Source organism: Mauremys mutica, chromosome 11 (assembly GCF_020497125.1).
Source record: "Mauremys mutica isolate MM-2020 ecotype Southern chromosome 11, ASM2049712v1, whole genome shotgun sequence".
In the NCBI taxonomy this organism is placed as follows: domain Eukaryota; kingdom Metazoa; phylum Chordata; order Testudines; family Geoemydidae; genus Mauremys; species Mauremys mutica.
The window spans coordinates 52,688,811-52,707,835 of NC_059082.1; the positions used below are offsets into that span (position 1 = coordinate 52,688,811).

The 19,025-nt window shown below is 54.6% G+C and overlaps 1 protein-coding gene across 1 annotated transcript in view; it reads left to right on the forward strand.

The window, feature by feature from the left end:
* The window catches only part of CORO7 (coronin 7), a 177,109-nt gene that overhangs the window by 144,789 nt on the left and 13,295 nt on the right, over positions 1-19,025 (forward strand). The window contains exons 10-13 of the mRNA XM_044978862.1: positions 16,306-16,360; positions 16,809-16,866; positions 18,347-18,492; positions 18,845-18,940. Coding sequence (XP_044834797.1) covers positions 16,306-16,360; positions 16,809-16,866; positions 18,347-18,492; positions 18,845-18,940 — 355 coding nt within the window. The remainder of the gene's footprint in view (positions 1-16,305; positions 16,361-16,808; positions 16,867-18,346; positions 18,493-18,844; positions 18,941-19,025) is intronic.

The window sequence follows — 19,025 nt, forward strand, 5'->3', positions numbered from 1 at the left end:
GAGCAGGTGCTGTCAGCACAGGTGCATTTACCTGGCTGATCCTGGAGGCTTGGCTCAAGCGCCCTTCCCCCGAGTGCCCCATGCCCCTGGCTGCCCAATACAAAGGCAACCCCTAACAGGCATAGTGTAGGCACCCAGATGAGTATAGGCCGGATCCTCTTGCTCTATTGCAGATGTGGGCCAATTCCTGGCCCACATCTGCAATTTGTCAAAAGCTCCCCCCCCGATGCAGATTGGGGGGATCTGTTCCACCATCTCTCCAGAATATATGCCCACATGCCCACACAGCCCTTCCCCTGCAGGTGCCCTGTGGTTCTCCTGCACACCCTGTATTGTTGCTCAGCAAAAGAAGCAGTATGGTGCTGAATGGCTCCATTGCCTGTGTTGAGACCCTGCTTTGAGAGCCAGAGGATTTGCTGACTCAGAAGCCGGTTTGTTGTTCGCTTCCTGTCTTGCATTTGTTGTAGGATCCCAAAGTGATTTTTCTAGATGCAGGAGCCACTCCACCCAGTACTAAAATGTAGCCACCTCTGGGGTGGAACATAGAGGCAGTTGAACAGTGCACTGTGTATATGCTGATTAACTGGTGGTGTGAATCATCAGAATGTTTCCCTTTATATATTTATAACATAATTAAGCTTCAGATTCTAAGTGTTCATTGTCTGTAACCTGTATGATGGTAAAGGTAACCTGCAAAGTATGAGCAAGGTATGACTGTTGTAGCAACATCTGCCTGAGTCTGTAGAGAGCCTGAAACAATTGCTTGGAGAGGACTGTGCCTGTCCCATTCCTCACAAGAGGATGTTACCTTGGAAGGCTAACAATGCTCCTTCATTGCCAGTGTGATTAACCCTATCACTGCTGACCCTGCTGTGCTCCTCTCCCACTGATGGAAGCAGGCTGGGGGTTGTGTTGGGGTGGCATGAAATCGCACTGTTCATTGCTGTCAAGGTTTGCTTGGGTGGGGAATTCAACTCACTCTTCTTGCCCCAAATCTGAAAGCCTTTGGTCCCTGCTCATAGAGAGTCACCCCCTTTCCTAATGGCAGAAGCCCCCAAATGCCTCCTAGGTTCTGCAGACCTAAAGCTGACTTCCCACCAACAACCTCCAGAGGGCAGAGTCAGCTGGAAATTGGGGTGCGACAGGGCCAGGGTCGGGGGACTCTTATATCCAACTAAAGAAATAACCAGTGCTCCTGGACCAGCCTGGGACGAGACAACTCGAGGGTGCAGTGCCACACAATTCATGTGCCCCCCACATAGGGTGGGGGCCTGGACCATAGCAGGCTGCAGTTTGGGACAGGAAGTGAATGCTGGGTCAGCTTCCCAGTCAAATCCCAGTGCAGATTGGCAGTGCCTATCTCCCTCCCTCGCCCTGGGTAACCACAAAAATGTCAGGCCAAAAATAATATATTGTCCCTTTGTTCTCTTTAAAGCTGAGTGTTTAGTTTGCTCCCCTGCCCCTATCTTAGGTAAACAGCGGCGCTGATTAACCGTGCTCAGTTCCAGGTTTATAGCCTTGTTGTTCTTTTATCGCCCCAGCTAATGGCCCCTTCTCCATTTCAGCATCCCCCCCGTTGTCCCTACTGTGCAGTGGGCGAAGTCCAAGGAGCTAGGCTGACAGGCTGCTGGGGAAGGTTTTGTATACACCAGGCTGGCATCCTGCAGTGGCTGTGTCTCTTTGCCCCCGAGCTTCCGTCACCTGTGGCCGGGTGCAGGAGTGGGGTAGGAGCATTCCTGCTCCTGGCCAGCATGTGGTATGACCTGCCGTGGTGGGGGCCAGGTGGAGGTCTGGGATGCTGCCGGATCCAACCCCGGGTGACTAGGTACCGGGGGGCTCAGCAGGTGCTGCTGGGAGCAGTCCGAGGCCAAAGCCCAGCCTCTCAGGAGGCTGGGAGCACCGTCCCTCCCCAAAGCAGCAAAGGCTCATATGGCAGGAGCAGGGACTGATGGGCCCATGTGCTGAGTACACCTGGCCCCATCCAGAGTCAGCAGGAGAGTTGGTTGCTCTGCACCCCAGAATGCCCAAGCTCACTGGACAGAGGTGTTCAGGAAGAGCTCAGGGGGTCCCTCAGTGGCCATTCTCGCATGCACTCTGGTGAGCTACCCCTCCTCAGGCATAGGAGCCGCTGCTGGATGGGGCTTTGCTGAGGTCATTTCAAAGGACCCCAAGTGCCCTACACACCATGCAGCAGGGATGGCTCCCCCCCGGCCCTCTCCCCCACCCAAGATGCAGCTACTTCTGGAGTGGAACACAGCATCTGTCTGTGTTTTGCTGCCTTAGTGCCGAGCCATGGTGTGAGCAGGGGATTTTCCTCAGTTGCTGTAATGCATGGCCCAGGTGCTCTGAGCAAGGTTGGCGCTCGGGCGGTAAGATGACAAAATCCAGTGCAAGCCACCTACCCAGGCCTGGCAGCTTCTAAGGTTCCAGCGCGGGGCTGATCAGCCCACCCCTAGGTCCTCTGCTCAGAGCCCAGAGCTCTCTGCCAGAGCAGCCCAGCTTGGAAGCCTGCCTCCTCCCTTCTTCTTCCCCATGCAGTCAGCCTACCCTGGCAGGTAGGACAGGGTGGGACTGAATCCAGGACAGACCATGAACCCCTCCCTGGTCCAGTGATGTGTTTGTCCAGCTCAACTTGTTGGAGCAATGCCTCCAGCCCGGGGGCAAGGAGACATCCTTCTGCCTCAGATATGGAGCCTGCCTTTGCTTGGCATTTCTGCATGCAAGAACCCATACTGGGCAGCACCTCCAGCCTTTTCTTAATGGCACCAGTGAGTGCCCAGGTGCCCAGGAGTGAAGGGAGCTGGCAGAGCTGTGTGTAGGGAGCCCAGGATTGGAACAGCAGGAGGGGCTGCAGGCAGGGTTGAGGAGTGTTGGCAAACATTGTTATTTGTATTATGGTAGTGCCTAGGAGCCAGGGCTGGTGCAAGGATGTTTAACGCCCTAGGTGAAACTTCCACCTTGCGCCCTCCCCCCCCCACACCCTTGCCCCCCCCCGTGGCAGCTCCCCCCCTCCACCCTGAGGCACTCCCCTTGCAGCAGCTCTCCCCCCGCCCTGAGGCACCCCCCCCCGCCTCAGCTCACCCCTGCTCTGCTCACGAGCACGAGCACACCGTCGCTGCTTCACTTCTCCCGCCTCGCAGGCTTGCGGCGCCTAAGCTGATTGGCACTGCAAGCCTGGGAGGCAGAAGAAGTGAAGCAGCCACGGCGTGCTTGGGGAGGAGGCGGGGCAGGGGTGAGCTGGGGCGGGGAGTTCCCCTGCATGCTGCCCCCCCTTACTTGCTGCAGGTGGCCCTCCCCGCGCTCCCCTGCCCCAGCTCCCTCCGCCTAAATGCCGGCGGCGACTGGGGTGGCCGAAGATCTGGCTGCCGCGGTCGCTGCCGAAGAAAATGGCGCCCCCCAAATGCCAGCACCCTAGGCGACCGCCTAGGTCGCCTAAATGGTTGCACCGGCCCTGCTAGGAGCCCCAGTCATGGCATAGGATCCCACTGTGGTGGGTGCTTTACCTTTATTAGGTAAATTACGGTAGTGCCTAGGCACCCCAGGGCCCCATGTGCTAGGCACTGTATGTTTCATATGTGTATTACGCTAGTGCCTAGGCACCCCAGTTGTGGCCCAGGACAACTTTGTGCTGGGTTAGTGTATTATGGTAGTATCTAGATACTACACTCATGGCCCAGGATCCCATGGTGGTGGTTGCTGTACATTAATTAGGTGTATTAGGGTAGTGCCTAGGCACCCTAGACCCCCATGTGCTGGTGCTGTATGTTTATTAGTTGTATTAGGGTAGTGCCTAGGCACCCCAGACTCCCATGTGCGGGGTGCTGTACATTTATTAGGTATATTATGGTAATGCCTACCCACCCACCCCCAACCCCAGCCTCCATGTGCTATGCATTGTACATTTGTTAGGTACCTGTATATTACAGCAGTGCCTAGGCGCTCCAGGCCCTATGTGCTGGGTGCTGTACGGACACTGAATATGCAGCCAGTCCCTATCCTATGAGCTGACAAGCTAAGATCTGTGTGTTGCGTCTCAGGGCTGGAATATCAGGGGGTGGGCGTGGGTCAGGACTGAGGGGTTCGGGCAGAGCTGTGGGATGCCAAACTGGGGGTGGGTAATGGCACCGGTCTAATTCCTCTAGCCTGAAAGCAGAGAGCCCCCCAATGCAAGCCAGCCCATGCCTCAGGGGGCCAGGCTGGGGGGACTAGTCAGTGGCAGGGTCGGGAGTGAGCAACATACCGGGCCACAGGATGGGAAGCAGGTACATGGTAGAGTGGGGCCTTGGCTACCCCCAGTTCCCCACCCCGCCTGGACGTTGTTCTCCCTGTTGCACCTGTGCCAGGCCCTCACTGGGAGGTGCCACAGGCTGAGATGCCCAGAGGCTCGATGGCTCTCACGTCCCATCATGCACCCGCAGCCTCTGTGATGGTGGCGCCAGGTGAGTCCAGCTGCAGCACTGCACAGCACCAGGGTGGGTGTGGGCTGGACAGCAGGTCTCTGAGATTCCTTGGCACTTGGAGTATTTCTTTGCCAGCTCTGTGGCCCAAAGCAATGGCTGGTGGCGGACAGGGGCTGGGTATTGCCAACCCAGAGGAACCCACGGTGATCAGCTTTCCACCTGAAGGGCTGGTTTGGGAGTGGAGGGGGGGATGGGAGGGGTGGCCCTCAGGAGGAGAAAGGCGCCAGTGAGCTCCATGGGTGTGCAGGAGCCCTGGCACAGAGGAGGCACCAGTGATCTCTGAGAGTGGGAGCCTGGCACGGGGAAGGCGTCGTGAGCTTTGTGGGAGGGCAGGGGTCCTGGTATCAAGGAGGCACCGGCAACTTCCATGTGCCAGGGAACTACTAAGGCAGGAGGGGACCTTGGCACAGGCAGGTGCTGTCAGGAGCACACGGGAAGCTCATGCAGTGGATGGGGGAGCCCCGTGGGTCTACACTGCAGCAGGCAGCGATGAAACACCTGTGTGGAGGTTGTGGCAGTGCAGAGGCTCTGGCCAGCCTCCAACCCCACCCCGGCTCCCAGCTCGGGTGTGCAGCCTGAGCCGCCACTGGAGCTGCCAGGTGCCCATGTTGTCTGTAGCGTGCTGGCATGAGCCCTACTGGCGCGAGTCTGTGTGCCCGGGCTGGGCAGCTAGCCGGTCTCCATCCAGGAGACTTTCAGCCAGCGTGAACCAGCCCCGCAACCTCACCCCCCGACCCCCGCTTCCTGCCCAGCATGGCAGGCTCCCAGGCCCTGCTCCCTTGAGGGCTGAGCCTGGCTGGGACATGGGAGCTGGGGGGTGGTGCCCAGGCTAGAGCTGAGCTCCTTCTCCATGACTTTCCAGGGACCATCTGATGCTGAGCCCAGAGGGCAGGACCCACCTGCATCTCCTGGGGGGCTGGCGTGGTCTGTGGGCAAACCTGGTCAGAGCAGACCTGGAAGCAGGAGGGTCCAGTTCCCCCACAGGCTGGGAAGTACTCTAGGATTAGGTGACCGGATCTCCTCACGCTTCCTGATCCCCTCCCCCTGCAGCCCCTGTCCCCCATTCCTCCTCCACCCACATCCCCAGCGTGGCCATCTTCCCTTCTTAGCCCCTCTGTCCGCACTCCCCAGCATGGCTGAGGGTGCTAGCAGCGGTTCTGCAAGTTAGCAATGGATGCCAGGAACTCCTGCCCATCGAGGCTTTCAGGACCGCCCCATCTTGTGCGAGGCCGTGCTGTGCTGCTGGAGCTCCTGGTGCTGCACTCGCATGGCTTTAGCTCCCAAGGTTCCTGCCATGAGCTCTGTTGGCCTGGGGGCGAGGTAAACCTCACCGTGCATGCTCCGGGCCCTGTGCCAAGGGCATGATCCCTTGGGCCTGTTGGGCCAGGGCATTGGGAATCCCACACTGGGCCTGTTCTTGCAGGGCTCCCGGCTGCTCACGTCAGGCGCCTTGCTTGGGCTTTTCCACCCAGCTGCTGGGTCTGTAGCTGCAGAGGGCGGCAGGAGTAGCCCCAGCATGGAGAGGCTGCGGGGTCCGGGCTGCAATTGAGCAGGGGTGGGGAGGTGCCAAACAGTGAACTCTTCCCCCCGCCTCATATTTGGAAACTGCCATCCTGGCGCAGCCATGATCCTCCCCCGGGCACTGTTCCATGCTGGCATTGGTGCTGCTTGAGTGTGGGAGAGAGAGGGGCTGTCCTGGTGCCTGGGGCCTCATCCATCTGGCTGGCCGGCCCTGCACGGGGTGGGCAGAAGCTGAGCCAGGTGCTCTCAGGGCCAGGTGGTCCCTGGGGGACAAGAAGGGGGAAGCAGCACTCTCTGCTGCGCCAGGAGAGCAGGGAGGGGTTGCCAGCAGAGAGCCGTTACCCTCGCTGGGGTCCCTCTGCCTTGGAAGCCCAGATTGGCTGGCTAATGGTGAGCCCATCCAGGAGGACGGTCTCTCCTCCACTCTCCATGCCCAGCTCACTCCTGGGTCTCAGCTGAGGCTGCCTGTCAGAGGGTCACTCAGTGCCAGCTGGGCTGGTGGTGGCTGGGACGTGGACTGAGACCTGCCACACTCAGTTCCCAGATGCCAGCATCAGGCACTAATCACTTTTGGCCACCTTCCAACCAGGGCCGGGGGGCGCGGCTGCTTCTCGGCAGTCCTGCCCAGGTGCACCCGGGGCGTTCTCCGGGCATGGGAGCGTTTCACTGGAGCAGGTACCTGGATGCGGAGGCAGCGTGTGCCAAGCAGTCAGAGGCTGGGAGGCAGCAGTGACGGGACGGGAACCTGCTGCAGCCCAGCCCTGGGTGTGGCTCAGTGCAGGAGCCCCAGACCAGGGGGGAGCTGCGACTGGATCCCGCCGGCCTGTAAATCACGGCCTGGGGGGCAGATGTTCCCAGGCATCAGTGAGTTCCCAGCAGACAGGTTCCAGGAGAGGCCACTGTAAACACGTCAGGCCGGGCGTTGTATATTAAAGGATTATGACATGGGAAGCCATAAATCAGGGGGAAGTAGACAGTGCTGCAAAGAATTCTCACAGCCCGGTGCGGAGGCAGGGGTGGGGGAATCTCCGCTGACCTCTCACGGCGAGAACGAGTCCTGGCACAGAACCTGCCCCTCTCTGGGCGGTGTGGGCTGGGTTCTGCTCTGCAAAAGCAGCACTGATCCACTCGCTCTGTTCAGGGAGTTCCACCATGCCGCAACCCTGGCACCTCCTTAGTGCTTTGAAAGCTCTCCCAGCTCTAGCTCCGCATGCCTGCCTGCAGCAGCATCACCCTGCTGTGTGTGCTGGGAGAGCGGGGGCACAGCAGGGGGCACTGGAGAAGCATCTGCCCTGCTCCTTGGTACCGGGGATGTTCTGCTGGTCCAGGGAGCAGAATGGAACCATAATCAGAGTGGAGTGAGGAGATGGAGTTGCAGGTCAGGAGCGGGGGATATTGAGGGAGCCAACCTTTGAGGTTGACACAGTCATGACTTCTATGATTTTTTTACATTAACTTTCAAAACAAAAAACATCTGAGTTGGCGTCTCTAGTTCTCAGATGCCAGCAGGGACTAGGAAAGTGGGTCTCATTTCCAAATCAGTCCATCAGGACATTTGTTCTTGCCTAGAGTTAGCTGCTGGGACTCACTGCTGCAGGACGTCCTGGAGACGAATCTCGTGGGTGTGTCCGCAGGCCCATAGAAAGGTTGGCTGGCTGCTGAGGAGGGCTTTGGTTGGGTGACTTGGATTGTGATCCCTGTCACAGGGGGCATTGCTGTGTTCAATGGAGACCTGATTTCTAGGCTTGATGGGGCAATCTCAGTGTGAAATGGAATCCGTTACCAAAACAGTGAATTAAACATCATCGCGGGCCCTGGTCTGGCCTTCCTGCCAGCATCTGTGGGGTCACAGGCACACGGTCCTGTCTCTGAAGAGGGTTTCTCTCCTACTGCTGTTTGAAAGGGAACAGCGACTGGACATCAAGGTGTGTCAGATGAACTCACTTGAGGGGTTGGGAGTGGAGGGGTCTGTGTCTGTCTGATCTCTGTGATCGGCATCTTCCCTGGTTCTAGCCCAGCCATGGAGATGGCCCATGATGTTCTGTTGGGTTGCTGGAAATCACTGAGCTGATGGAATTGAAATGGTTGCAGGAGCATATGTTTGGTTGAAATTTTTGATGGGAAGCTATTAAAACTTTTCCTTGTGGCCAGTCCACGAGGCCAAAACACAATTTTTCAGAATGTTTCATTCCAGTAAATATTCTAAGTTTTCTACTTTTCATCCCAATTTGGGATCCGGGATTTCCCTGGTGACGGGGGACCCAGGTGGCGACTGGCTCGCCCCTGCAGTCTTCAGACAACATCCAGTGCGTGTGATCTGGAACGGATCATGACCCCCGACCACCTCATCTCATCTCATCTAACCTCCTTCCCTGGTCCCCTGCATTTGCTGGTTTTTCTGGTGGCTCTGTTAGCGCAGGCCCATCGATGCCTGGCAGGGCAGTCACAGCCCAAGGCTGGGGGTCCTTTGCACACCAAACCAGCCAAACAGAGAGGACTTCGGTTTTAACCCACTGACTAACCAGAAGTCATACAAGCAATTCTCTCAGACACTCCAGTTTCCCAGTATCACCACCAGCACCGCTCCTTAGGGGAGTGAATGGTTATGAAAACCCAATACCTCAGTAAAAGAAAAACAGGTTCTCCCGATCCCAAAGGATCAAGCCCCAGACCCAGGTCAATATACCAGTCAGATCTTACCCACAAATCATCCTGTTGCTGTTCCTTTAGAATCTAAAAGTTTATTCATAAAAAGAAATATAGATGAGAGCTAAAACCGGTTAAATGGAATCAGTTACATATAGTAATGGCAAAGTTCTTGATTCAGGCTTGTAGCAGTGATGGAATAAATTTTAATTTGCTCTAGAGAAACATCTTCCTGAGCCTTATCTAATGCCAGATTCACTTCTGAGATATCACACAGACACTCAGAAATGTTTTCCACATATGCACTGCTTCTTTGCACAAACAGCCATCTTCCTCAGACAAACATTTGGAGAAACCCTCCATAGGCAAATCCTTGCCCCTAATAGACACAGATTCAAGATTATTTCTTTCCTGTGACTGGTTTATGTCAACCTGACTGAACAAAGCTTTAATATCATCCTCAATTGAAAGATCTGTAGGCAATAACTTTCTTACACCAGCTATAATTTCATGTTTAACACCAGTCCATTCAAGATGGATTCTGGCTAAAGGCACACGTACAGTAAACTCAGAGGATTTAGGGTGACCAGATAGCAAATGTGAAAAATCGGGACCGGGGGTGGGGGTAATAGGAGCCTATATAAGAAAGAGACCCAAAAATCAGGACTGTCTCTATAAAATCGGGACATCTGGTCACCCTAAGAGAATTACAGTATGCACACTCTTATTTGGTAAATAATCTTCTCCTTTGATGAGATCTGCTTTAACAAGAGTGATGTTAGAATCTGTAATTTTCCTTAAACAGCTTTTACCATTGACTTTTACATTCTCTACACAAGTTATGGCGTTACCTTCACCCGAGCTCAGAGTAAAAGCATTTACATAAAAGGTGCCAGCATTGGGGTAAATTTAGTTACACACAGACAACTGCTTAGAGTCAAACAAAATACCAACATTGTTACAAACTGGATAGATTCTATCCCCATCTGTGTTGTTGAGTGGGACTGTTTTTTCAGTATGATACAGTTCCTGCTGTTCCTTATTCTTGTGAGTTGGAGCTTAAGTCTGTCCACTTTTGCCTTAGCTTCTAGTTCCTGCAATCGAATACATGCCATTTTTTGTTCCTGTTCAAAACACAGATGTTCTCTTTCAGTAACTTCTCCTTCCATATCATCTAGTTTTTCTTTTGTTCAGGTTCTAGCTGCTGGTTTCTCACTGCAAGCATTTTTGTCGGGTCTGCTTCCTTATCACTGGCAATTAACAGATTTTTCAGTTCCTGCTCTGGGTCCTTTTGCTTAAAATACAGCCCTCTCTGTAAGCACAATTCTTCCAGGCTTTTTCTGTCAGGATCTTGATTTTTAACCCGTAAACTCTCCGATATCAAAATTGGATTTTGACAAGCATGTGGTTCTGATCCAAAAACCCAATTAACCTGTGATAATGTGTATCCTGCCAACTACGCCGCTGGATACAGCCTCTGACAGGACACTACTGAGAGTATCAATTCAGGACAAATTGCTTGGAGCAGGGCAGTCACAGCCCAAGGCTGGGGGTCCTTTATTATTAAGGCACACCAAACCAGCCAATCAGAGAGGACTTTGGTTTTACCCCAATGGCTAACCAGAAGTCATACAAGCAATTCCTTCAGACACTCCAGTTTCCCAGTATCACCACCAGTATCACTCCTTATGGGGGTGAATGGTTATGATAACCAATACCCCAGTGTAAGCATGCAGACTCACCCCTGCAGTGCCTCCTGCTGGTGTCTTGGGAATTAGCTCGTTTCCAGCCTTGGAGCGCCCTCTGCAGGCCAGTGTCCCACTGCCACTAGGACCCCACATTCCTCCCTGGACTGTGGTGGCCTGTTATCCGGGTGCTGCCCCCTGGCAGTAACTCCACAGTCTCAGGGTCTCCCTGTCCAGGGGAACCCCCACCCCCTATCCCCACCTTGCCTCAGTGTAAGGCTACTGCCAGTCACCAACTAGCCCCTGTTCCCTGGGGCAGACTGCAGTGTCAGCCACTCATCACTGGCAAGGGGGGTTTGGACCTGCTGCCTTCCTTTACCACCCAGTACCTGTTTGGCCTTATACTAGGCCTTTCCAGGCCAGAGCGCCCCAGCTCCCTTGGCCTTCCCCCAGCCCTGCAGCCAGGCCCATCTCCCTCTACAGCTAGAGAGAGACTGTTTGGGCTCCTGGCACGCGGCCTCTTATAAGGGGCCAGCTGGGCTCCATTTGGAGCGTTGCTGCCACTCTGCCTGCTTCCCCCAATCAGCCCAGTGGCTGCTTTCTCCTACCACAGCCCTTTCCTAGTGCTGTTTTAAGCCCCTCGGGGCAGGAGCGGGTGTCCACCCTGCTATACCCAGTAAAAGACAAAAAGTTTCTCCCGATCCCAAAGGGCCAAACCCCAGACCCAGGTCAATATACCAGTCAGATCTTACCCACAAATCACGCTGTTGCCAACCCTTTAGAATCTAGAATCTAAAGGTTTATTCATAAAAAGGAAGAAATATAGATGAGAGTTAAAACTGGCTAAATGGAATCAATTACATACAGTAATGGCAAAGTTCTTGGTTCAGGCTTGTAGCAGTGATGGAATAAACCGCAGGTTCAAATCAAGTCTCTGGAGTACATCCACAGCTTGGATGGGTTATTCAGTCCTTTGTTCAGAGCTTCGGTTTGTAGCAAAATTCCTCCAGAGGTAAGAAGCAGGATTGAAGACAAAATGGAGGGGTTCCAGGGCCTTTTATATTCTCTCTCTTGTGGGCGGAAACCCCTTTGTTCTGCTGTGCAAAATCACAGCAACAAGATGGACTTTGTAGCCACATGGGCAAGCATGACCATGCATGACTTTACAGGGAGAGCAGCCATTGCTCACATGCTACCTTGAACATTCCCAGGACGACTTCTCATGTGGATTGGAGTCTCCCAAGGTCCATTGTCAGTTAAGCGTTTCTTGACTGGGCACTTAATCTGAAGAGTCCCTTCTCAATAAGCTGGCCAAATGCTTCACTGGTGCTACTCAGAATCAAACACACTGAGATACAAGTACATAGCCAATATTTATAACTTCAAACATAAAAACGATACATGCATACAGACAGCATAATCATAACCAGCAAATCATAACCTTCTCATAGACACCTCACTCGACAACCTTCGTACAATATTTGCTGCAAATATATAACAGTGGTTGCAACCATGATCTATACAGTTACAGTTCATGTCAATAACGTCATACCCCCAATGCAAAATTGATGCAGGAAGGGATGACACAAACATCATTGACTGCATCCCAAGAGCTCCCCATCCTTGGTTCTGTCTTACTACAGCTAGTATTGGTGTGTAACAGAAATGGTTTATTCAAGTCATGTTCAATAATCTGATTGAATCTCTTTACAAACTCAAGGTAAGACTTGGTTAGAACACTAGCGGATTGGATCTGCTCTTGCAGCATGGTTCCTGTATGTCTCATGTGATCTTGCCAAAAGCTAAAGAACATAGCTACTTTATCCATACAAGCTCTAGCAAATGTTTGGAACCCAGTTAATATCAAGTCAATGTAGATATTAATGTTGTCCATAGTATAGGAATCTTGGCATTTAGCCGTGAAAGCAATATAGTAGTGTGCCTCAGTTTCCCTCTTCATACAGCACATCAGGTCTGGAATGTCTTTTCTCCTGTGAAAACTTCCAATACTGTTTACAGGCATTAACTGTGAAACATCACTATAACAAGGCCTTTTAACATAAAGTTTGTTCTTATGTATCCCTTTTAACATGTTCAAGGCTTTTTTCAAAAGATTAGGCACATTGTACATTTGTACAGTTCTTGGTAATAGCAACACATTAGTTACAAAAATTACCATTAGCAATAACAACAAATTAATTGCAAGTGTCCATTTACAATCGTGTTTGTCATGCCACACCTTTGGCTCAATACCATTGGGGTTTGGCTCTTTTAGGGTTACCCCGTGGCTTCCCTTTGCAAAATTAAGTTCTCTTTTTTCTCCTTGTCCTGTAGGATCAAACCCAGATTCCTCTTGCTTAACAGAATCCACTGGCTCTCTTTGCTAACAACTATTAGCAAGTCTTTCTTCTTCCTGCCAGCTAGGTAATTTGCATTAACACAGACACTAGCTTTTAAATTCCAATTTCAAGGCTGGACACTCATTCTTCCCTTCAGCAGGATTGGGTTCTTCCCCCCCCCCCACCACCATCTTTTTCTTAGAAGGCTGAAAACTGAAATTTCCTGCTCACAGGAATTCCTTTGCTGGCTAGGTGTGTTCACCATCTGCAGACCCTTTGTGCTATGGACATCTTCTACACAGATGCTCTCCTGCATGCTTGTTTGTGAATCTACCACCACCAGCAACTTAGAGACCGGACTCTGTTTTAAAGAGATACCAAACAAATTCAAAGTACCTAAGGGTGAGAGTTTGCCTGCTTTCCCCTGCATCCTTGTGAGTTCAGTCACAAGGCTGTTCTGCTCTGAAAAACCAGTAACCCAATCTTTCCTCAGTACCTGAGTTACTGACTGCTTACTCAAAGAGTCAGCATGGGGACAGTCCTGTCCCAACACCATTGTTTTCCCAACAAGCTGGCCAAACACAGCCATGTGGTCATAGGGCTATTCAAATTCCCTGACAATTTTCATTTCATCTGAGACCTTTTCTAAGCGATCCACACTGGATGTTTCAAAGAGAAAGTCAATGGATCCATTCACAACTGAAAATTTCTGGCTGTTAGGAACTGAAACTTCCTTGATTAAATTACTTCCACGCCCTTCAGTTGCAGCAAACTGCTTGCAGAGACTACCCTGAACATTTTTCTCTTCAGGAATCTTTTTAGGCACCAATTCACCTTTACCTTGCTCCACAGAAGCATTGCTCTGCTGAGCCACTACTAACTCCTGAGTTTCACTTACAACCAGGATCACCTTTTGGCCCATCAGGCGGATTGCTACACAATCCCCTTTTAGGCAACCTGCTAGATTTCATAGACAAAAGCTTAGAAGCATTCTCCTCCCCTTTGCCACTCACAAGCTCAGGAATCTTTTCCTTTTTGCTACAAGTTTCCAAAGTGTTAGTAGGTAACACAATCAAATTACCTTTATGTCTTCCTTGTGCCCCAGCTAGGGTATCACCCTGGTCAGGCAGAGTGGCTACACCCTTTCTCAGCAACAGGCAAAATAAAAGCACCAGAACTGTTTGGTCTCTAGGACACTAACTGGATGCAACCTAGTTACATGCCATTCTCCCTAGCAGACACAAACTTAGGACCATTCCCTTCCTGGGCTTTAGTTGAATCCAGAGCCAACTCCTCTACCCTCAAGCATCACAAACTGAAAGGCACCTTCTGTCTGCTCCACAGACAAAGAAGAGCTGGAGAAATATTCCCCTTTACAGATACACAGCTTGGGATCTCATTTCCCTTGTCCCAGCACACAGGGCTATTCACAGACAACTGCTTGGAGACTGGGTAGTTCCCTCCATAGGCAAGTCAATACCTCTAACAGACACAGGTACATTCCCTTCACTGTCACAATTCTCCACACATGTAACAGGTATGGTATAAGGATACTCATAGCTCAGTGGTTTGAGCATTGGCCTCCTAAACCCAGGGTTGTGAATTCAATCTTCAAGGGGGCCATATAGGTATCTGGGGCAAAAATCTGTCTGGGGATTGGTCCTGCTTTGAGCAGGGGGTTGGACTAGATGAGGTCCCTTCCAACCCTGATATTCTATGATTTTTTCCACTATCCTTGCCTTCCCATACTGCTGCTTAGACAAAGCCATCAGCTCACAGGGCTGCCTAGGCTCATCCAAACTTTCCTTGCCTTCCTCTCCCTTGTCCCAGCACACAGGGCTGGTTACAGACAAATACTGGGAGAGTGTGGCAGCTTCCTTACCAGGTAAACTGCTGTTTTCCACAAATAGTGTCTTATTACACTGAGCTACTTTAAGCACATCACTTTTACCTGGGTCATATTTACTTTCCCAACCTTTACTAGCCAACAATTTATCACTCACCAAGAATGTACCCGGGGCGATGCCCAAGCTGCGCCATGCAGCGAGGGGTGACGTGCAGGGCATGTCTCCAGAAGCTCCCTGTGAGGTGCTGGACATGGTGGGGAAGCTGCTGTGGCACAGCCTGCTGAAGTCTGTGAGTCTGTGAGATGGTGGGAATGGAGTGCCAGCACCCTGGGTAATAGACTGCAGGGAACGCTGGCAGGGTGAGCGCCAGCATCGCTCTCAGAGCTCTGGTGTCTGGGGGTGCTGGCTGACTGGTGATGCCGGTACAGATGGGGGCAATCACCATTCCTCCTTCCTGACAGCATCTGATCACTGCTTGGGAGGGGTGGTGCCCCCAAGATGGTGCTGCATGTTGCTCAGGACACGAGGCTCAGACGGGGAAGTTGGCCTCTCATCACAGTTTCTGGCATAGGCAGGCCAGGGCCCCCCTCATAGAATCATAGAATATCAGGGTTGGAAGGGACCTCAGGAGGTCATCTAGTCCAACCCCCTCAGGCCCATGGAGTCTGTTACTCTGTGATTCTTAATTATGGGGACTCTGGCACGCACCCAGCTCCTTCCCCTAAGCCCTGCAGGGGCCAATGTCATGGCAGCACTGATGCCAGCACCCTGGGAAATGCGGCCGGCTGGTTTTGGCCTGGCACGTAAATGTTGTCAAAGAAATCTTGCCGCCGAGAAAAAAGTGGTTGCTGCACTTTTAACACCAGCTGCTGTATCGGCCATAGCACCAGTCTTAGTCTGCTGCACGCCACCTTGGCAACTGAGGGGCATCGGCACAGCCGTGGATGTGGGTAGGACCTGGGGCTGGATTAGCATTGGGGGGCAAGGCAGGGATCGGGGGCATTGGCAGAGCCATGGAGGGGACCCAAGGCTGGAAGAGCGGTGGGCCGCAGGGCAGCATGGGGAGCGTACTTTCAGTAACTTCTGGTCCCAGTGGGGATGGCCCGGGTGCCGGGATGTGACTGGACCCCACTGGGATGGTCCGGGCAACAGGCTGGGACTGGGTCCCGCTGGGACGGTCGCTGGGAGCTGGTCACTGAGCAGGCTGGAGAACTGAGGCCCTTTGAAGAGCTTTATCTGCGTCTCCCTTTCCTTTCCCGCGTCCCTCCGGCGCACTCAGCGCCCCCGGCTGCAGCCGGCTGCTGTGTCCGGCAGCTCAATCTCCATATAAGGAGCTCGCTCAAAGCTTTTCGACTTCAGTGCATTTTTGTCCATTTCCAACTTGGGCAAAGGCTGTCAGCTCAGCCCTCAGCTCCTGAACCCCCCGGGCTGCCCCCGGCTCCCTCAGGGAAAGCCCCCTGTCAGGAGGGCTAGCGTCTGGCCGTGTCCCTGCACCTGTGGGTGGTCACTCTGCTGGCCTGGGCCTGAGGGAAAAACAAGGGAGTCAGAACCAAACTGAAAAACCAAAGTGCTGCACTGGTGCTGCGCCCTGCTGGGGAACATGCCCCGGAGCCGCTCCCTAACGGGGAGCCATCCCACAGGCCGATTGAGAAGCCCAGGGTTCTGCTGGCATTGCCCGTTGTGACTGCTGGCTGGTGCTGTCAGGGGCTGGCGGGCTGGCGCCCCTCTGTGGGTGCTGGCAGCGGCGTGGCTGATCCATAGGCCTGGCCCCGAGCAGTTCCCCTCACCAGGCTCCTTTGTCTTTTAGGGCAGCGATCCCACTCTTGGACCCCGACACCGGGCTCTTGGTGGTGGCTGGAAAGGTGAGTGCTGGGAGATCTGGGCGGCCATGCTGCAGTTGTTGTAACTGGGGGGCCGGGGCTATCCTTGGGGGCCCTGGGGCTCTCACCCCAAAGCATTCGGGCCAGGAGCATGGTTTCCCCCTAGTTCCCATGGTGGGGTTCAGCTGAGCAGGGCCCCCTTGTTCTAGACCCCTCTGCTCCCCCTTAGGTGAGGTTGGGTGCACTGCTAGTCCACTCCACTGGGGGCATCACTGCCCTGTCCCCTTAGGGGGCGTCCCCAGGCAAGGGGTCTCGCTCCATCCCTGGGGTGGGGGCGGTGGAATTTCACTGTCTCTGAAGCCCCCATGGCGGCTGGTGTGTCCAGGCGAGAGTTGGCTGCAGTGGTGCCGAGCCTGGACGGGAGCAGCCCGTTGTGCCTGCCCAGGATCTGTGCGGCCATTTTGGCCCTGCCATCTTGTCTCTGTTTCAGGGTGAAAATCTCCTCTACTGCTTTGAAGTGTGCCCCTCGCTGCCAGCCCTGACACAGGGTGAGTATCCATCTGGCGGCCGCCCTGCACTTCCCTTCCCAAGCCCCATGGACCTGGGGTGCCCGGCCCCAGGAGCTGTTCTCAGGCCGTGGGAAGGGCTGACATGGCAGATGGGAAGCAGCCCACTTCTTTGGGGGGAGGCTTGGGTATTGGGGTCACCCTGACTGCCCCCCCAAGAGACCCTCTGATATTAGCCAGTGGGTCCAGGCCGCCCGAGTAGTGCTCCAATAACCAGCTGGTGAGTGCCCGCGGGACGTCCTGGGGTGCTGTGAGCTGTGTATAGTCTAAGGGCTGAGCCTGGTGACAGGGAATGGGTGAAACCCCAGGCCAGCTGGCAGCCCAACCCATGCCAGGGCAGTCCCTGACAGAGGGCACAGTGCTATGCCACACCCTCACAGTATGCCTGGCCAATGCATTCAGTCGGTTACCGTGAGTGCCGCAGGCAGGGGGCTGCTCAGTGGGACCCTCTGTGTGGTGTGCTCTGGGAATGGCTGGGTGACACAGCGGAGCCCCTGTCTGTGGGGATGGCTCGGGGCAGGAGGAGGCCCGCTAACGGGGCGGCTGTGCAGCTTGCAGGGCACACAGTGTCACGCTGGGGGAGCAGGGGACCCCGACCCCTGGAGGGGCTGCCCTGGAAGCAGGGTCCTAGGGGAATTGGACCTGGGGCAAGGGTACAGCCAGCAGGTCCCCGGGTGTCAGGGGCCACGTATGGCAGCGCAGTGAGTTACGCCAGCCAGCGGCAAGGGGATCACCTAGCCGCAGTATGAGGGGCCCCAGGGAGTTGGCCTGGGACAGGGAAAACTCTGGGACCACTCAAGAACTCTGGGACCACTCAAGTGCTAAACTGGCCCTGAGGTACCCTGATTGCCCCCACACCTGCTGCCTGGTTTTGTCGGGTCAGCGTGTCTGGGGCTTCCTGTGGTGCATGTGGCATGGGCTGGTGCAGTGATGCTGGCTCCTCCTTGTGCCACTGGCCGAGCCACAGGAAAAGCAGCTATGAATGCCTGAAAGGCCAGTGTGGGGTGGTGGCTGGCAGGGGTAGTGCCCACAGGGCTGGGTAGATTGGCCTATGTGCTGAGCGCTGCCTTGCCTGAGGCTTTGGCAATTGAAACAAGGCCTTGCAACCTGGTGCGGAGAAGGCTCCCGCCCGTGCCCCGGGATGGCTGACCGGGGAGCTGGTCTGTAACTGCGCTGGGCACGGATGTCAAGTGAGCGACAAGCCTGAAGGCTGTGCTGTGATTGAGAGCGTGACCAGCCGCAGTGCCCGAGGGCCAAATTCAGCGGGGCAGGTGTGGGTACGTAAAGGGAAGGCCTGTGCCTGACTGGGGTCTGGCAGGGCTGGGGTCCGTGTCCTCCCCCCAGATGGCTCCGATGCCAGTAAATACCTGCTGATAGTCCCGCAGGCTGCCCGGCCTCTCCAGCCTCCTCCAGGCGATGGGCAGCGCAGCCCCACTCACACCGTGTCTCCATTTCCTGCTAGTGACCCAGTGTCTGACAGAGGGCAAGGCCAAGGGTGCCGCCCTGGTGCCAAAGCGGGCACTGGACGTCATGTCCTGCGAGGTGCTCAGAGTCCTGCAGCTGACGGACAGCTTCATTGTTCCCATCAGCTACACGGTGCCCCGCAAGGTGAGCTGGCGCGGGGGGCCAGGGCGGCCCTGGGCACGGATATCTGGCAGCCCCGTGCCACCGGGCCGGCCTGAGTCCAAAGGATGATGTTAACCATTTCAGGGCTTGGTTCTGAGCCGTGCTCTGTCCCTTCGCTCCCAGGAGCACATGGCTCAGCAGGTTCCCTGCGAACCCCAGGGCAGGTGCGGCCAGCTGCCCTGGCTACTGAAGAGCAGGACTGAGTCTACCCTGCATCCCCTCTCCCCAGTGAGGTTCATGCTCACAGCGATGGTCCTGCCAGGGGGCGGGATCATGCCAGCCCTTCCCTGGCATATGGTCACTCAGTGCCACTTACAGCCTGTGTCTCTTCCAGTCCTTGCAGGAGTTCCACGAAGATCTGTTCCCGGACTCCACTGGGCCCGTCCCCGCAGTATCAGCGCAGGGCTGGTGGGCAGGAGACAACAAGCAGGTACCCACCCAGCTGCTGACTTGGCCTTCGGAGACCCAGGGTGCCTGAGGAGAGGCGCTTCTACAGCTTCTCTCCATTGCTACCC